The sequence below is a fragment of the Piliocolobus tephrosceles genome, chromosome 4 (assembly GCF_002776525.5).
Source record: "Piliocolobus tephrosceles isolate RC106 chromosome 4, ASM277652v3, whole genome shotgun sequence".
NCBI classification, from domain to species: domain Eukaryota; kingdom Metazoa; phylum Chordata; class Mammalia; order Primates; family Cercopithecidae; genus Piliocolobus; species Piliocolobus tephrosceles.
Window position 1 is genome coordinate 149,751,512 of NC_045437.1, and position 4,117 is coordinate 149,755,628.

General features: G+C 46.2%; 1 protein-coding gene across 1 annotated transcript; it reads right to left on the bottom strand.

Annotated features, from left to right (window-relative positions):
* Nucleotides 1–1,008: 1,008 nt before the first annotated feature.
* PCDHB1 (protocadherin beta 1) lies at nucleotides 1,009–3,830 on the bottom strand. The gene has a single exon (XM_023193731.1). The coding sequence runs from the start codon at nucleotides 3,491–3,493 to the stop codon at nucleotides 1,037–1,039; it is 2,457 nt and encodes an 818-aa protein (XP_023049499.1). The 5' UTR covers nucleotides 3,494–3,830; the 3' UTR covers nucleotides 1,009–1,036.
* Between the last annotated feature and the right edge of the window lie 287 nt (nucleotides 3,831–4,117).

Below are 4,117 nucleotides of genomic sequence, written 5' to 3' on the forward strand. Positions count from 1 at the left end.
TACAACTGTAATCCCAGTGCTTTGGGAGGCCTAGGCAGGTGGATCACCTGAGGTCAGGAGTTCGTGACCAGCCTGGCCAACATGGTGAAACCCCGTCTCTACTAAAAATATCAAAAAATTAGCTGGGCATGGTGGCGCACACCTGTAATCCCAGCTACTCAGGAGGTTGAGGCAGGAGAATCACTTGAACCCGGGAGGCAGAGGTTGCAGTGAGCCGATATCGCAACTTTGCATTCCAGTCTAGGCAACAAGAGCAAAACTCCGTCTCAAAATTAAAAAAATCTACATCTAATTTGATTTTGGAGAACATTCCTAAACTGAATCTTTTTATCCTTATTTCTGCCCTGACTCACATTTGCAAACAAGTGAAATCCTTTTCTTTCTCCACCCTTCCTCCCACCATGATTATTTGTGAAGACCACCATTTACCAGGCATTTCCATGATTATGATTATGAAAGATTGCAGGCAAGGCATTGATCAAAGATAATCACTCATCGTGGACAAGAATTTAGAGATTCCTGAATAATAAACTATATCTCTGCTTGTCAAACCTAATCACTTCCCAATATATCAAAAAGGGAAGGTAGTTCTCTTCCCTATGCATGCATAACTTTCTACGGGAAAATAATTTAGAGGCAAATAAAAGGATCTCTCTATGGAACTAAGCATTTCCCGGGCCAGGACCAATGAACTTCTAGGGGAAATGTGAATAATGGCTTATTCATTACTTGCTAGCACAGAGATGGAAAAGCAGAAGTTCCTACCACATATGCGTTTATAGAGGGTGACATTTCTTTAAACAGAATTCCAACTGGAGAAAGGGTTATAGATAAATGATCTGGGGATCAGGATAACTGCTTTGTATTGAGTAAGCCTAGCCTCACTCTGAGTTTCCCATTTTCACCTAACTAAGTACTCTTATCTTCACTAAAGCTGCAATCTACTACCGGTTTTTGTTTTAATGAGGATGAAACATCTTTGCATGCCAAGTATAAAATTCCGCTTCTCTTCTCTCACTGAGGCTGTAAATAGGAGCTACATATAGTCATCAGATACCTGGTCATGGCCCTCTGATCTCCGAGACTTATTCCTTTCAGAATTTAGAGGCAAACTGGAGCCAGCCTCCATTTTTATCTCCCCAGTGGCATGAGGGAAAGGGAAGTTGGGCATAAAGCGCTTAAGAAAGCGAAACTCACTATTACCAGTGCCAGTGGCTGAACACATTTCATATGGACAAGGTTGGGATAAGGATCCATTGCCTTGTCCTTGTACCAGATTGTTAGAGAAATTACAGTCATCATAGAAATGCTCTTGAATTGTAAACTTTTCTCTATATTTAATCTTTTGGTAGACATGTATAATGAAGATCACTGTGACAGAGAGGAGAAAGAGAAAGGAAAGGATGGCCAGAGAAATTACCAAATATTTAGTGGATGGATTTACCTTTCTGGAATGCTTGGTTGGATCCTGGAACTGCAGGTAGGGCTCTGAGAAGCCATCTACCAGCAGGATGTTGAGTGAGACAGTAGTTGAAAGAGCTGGTTGGCCGTGATCCTGAACAAGAATGATCAATTTCTGCATCATGGGGTCTCTCTCAGATATTTGCCGTAATGTACGGATTTCTCCATTTTGTCTTTGAACAGAAAATAACCCAAGGTCAGTGGCCTTAAGTAGATGATATGAAAGCCAAGAATTCTGACCTGAGTCACCATCCACAGCCACCACTTTGGTTACCAGGTAGCCTGCCTCTGCAGACCTAGGCACCAGGTCATTGCAGGGCAAGGTGCCATTCTGCAGTGGGTACAAGATCATTGGACGATTGTCATTGTCGTCTAGGACAACTACTCTGACAGTAGCTTGGCTATTCAGTGACAGGAAGCCCCCATCAGTTGCCTTTACCACAAACTGAAAATCTTGAATGGCCTCATAATCCATGGTTCTCAGTGCGTAGAGCTTTCCATTGTCTGAATTTATGGATATGTAAGCAAAGACTGATAGATCTCCATTTTTTGGAGGCAACAGAGAATAAGTTATTTGGGCATTCTCACCCAAATCAAGATCCTCAGCATGGACTTGGCCAATAAAAACTGCAGGACTATTGTTTTCTCGAACAGTCAAGATATAGGAATCTTCCTGAAATATTGGAGGATTGTCATTAACGTCAGATATTAGCACCTCTATCATAGTCTCGGCAGATAAGCTAGGTGATCCAGTATCCATGGCAACAAGGGTGATATTATAGCCTGAGACCTCCTCCCGATCCAAGCTTCTGTCAGTGACCAGCGAGTAAGAACTCTCGAATGTAGGTTTGATTACAAATGGAAGGTCTTCTCTGAGGAAGCAGGTGACTTTTCCTCCCATTCGAATGTCCCGGTCTCTGATAGTGAAAAGGGCTACTACCGTCTGTGGTGGTGAGTCTTCAGGGAGTGGGCTGGACACAGAGGAGACCATCACTTCGGGAGGATTGTCATTCACATCCACCACTTCTACCAGGACTTTGCTGTGGGCAGAGAGGCCTCCACCATCTGTAGCTTGAATGTCAATGTCGTATGTTTCAATGTCTTCAAAATCTAGGGGTCCTCTTAGTCGAACCTCTCCAGTTTGAGAGTCAATCTGAAACGTCTTGAGAATTGCTTCTGGGTTTTGAGCTAAAGAGTAAGTTATCGCTTTGTTGGTGCCCTCGTCTAGGTCCATGGCAGTCACCGTGGCCACCAAAGAGCCACTGGGGCTGTTCTCTGATACCTGGGCTCGGTACACCGGTCGCGAGAACTGGGGCACGTGGTCGTTGACATCCAGAACCACCACGCGGATGTGAGCTGTGCCAGACTTGGGCGGTGACCCGCCGTCCACCGCAGTAACTGTCAAGTTGACTTCAGGCTGCTCCTCTCGGTCCAGGGGTTTGTTCAGCACCAGCTCAGCATATTTAGGCCCGTGGCTGCGGAAGCGGGTGTGCAGGTGGAAATAGCCGTTGGCACTAAGGGTGTAGTTTTGGAGACCATTGAGGCCCACGTCCAGATCCTGGGCGCTCTGCAGAGGAAAACGTGAACCCAAGGGGGTGCTCTCCGGAATCTTTAAAAGCAGCTCCTTGTTTAGGAAAACTGGGGCATTGTCGTTGATATCAAATACCCTGACCTCGGCACGGAAGGACTGCAGCGGCTCCACCAGGATTATTTCAAAGTGCAGAACACACGGGTCGGCTTTACCGCAAAGTGGCTCCCGATCCAGTTTCTCCTTCACAAACAAATCTCCCGTCTTGCGGTGGAGCCGGAAGTGCATTTTGTTGCCCTCGGAAACCAGCCGCGCCCCGCGCGCAGCCAGCTTCCCTACCTCCAGTCCTAGGTCCTTAGCTACGTTGGCCACAAACGAACCGCTCTCCATTTCCTCCGCCACCGAATAGCGGATAGTTGTCGCACCTCCCACAGATACGCACAGAAAAATAAGAAGAGATCCCACTTGCCTGCTTTGCAAAGATTTTCTGCCCGCACCCGCCATCAGTTCTCACAAGCGCACTCTCTGCAATCAAAGCCAACTGTTGCGGATATACTTTCACTTTTCTGCAACAGGTTACTGCAACGGTTGCTCTCCGCTTCACCAGCCTCTAACCGCAGCACCACCAAAGGCTAGCCGAGCCGATTAAGCTGTTTTGCACTTGAAAGAAAATTTGCATTGAGCGACTCAACTCCCCAGTCTAGCGAATGTATTAATAGGTATGTTCTCATTACGGAGAGTTAGGTAGAGGTTGAAAGTTTGTTGCCAAAGCAACCACAGACTCATCTGTTACTTCCCTTTCAGGAAAAAAAAAAAAAAGTCCTTGGGAATTGAGAAGCCAATGAGATTAGTCATTCAAGCTGAAGTCATTCTATCTGCTCGCTGTCTGGAGCCACTGAAGCAGTGGGCGAACAGCAACAAGTTTAAGCTACATCTGCACACTCTGCAGTCCATCCGGAGACGAAGAAAGAAGCACAAGGATCCTGCAGGGTCTTTTGAAGCCCAAGCCAAATATATGAGGCAGGGAGCTGGAGAATGTGGAGGAAGTGGTCAGTAGGAAAGGGAAAAGGAACAAACAGACATTCTCCTTCAGAAACTTGAGGTCCAGTAGGTACACTTACAGGGGAC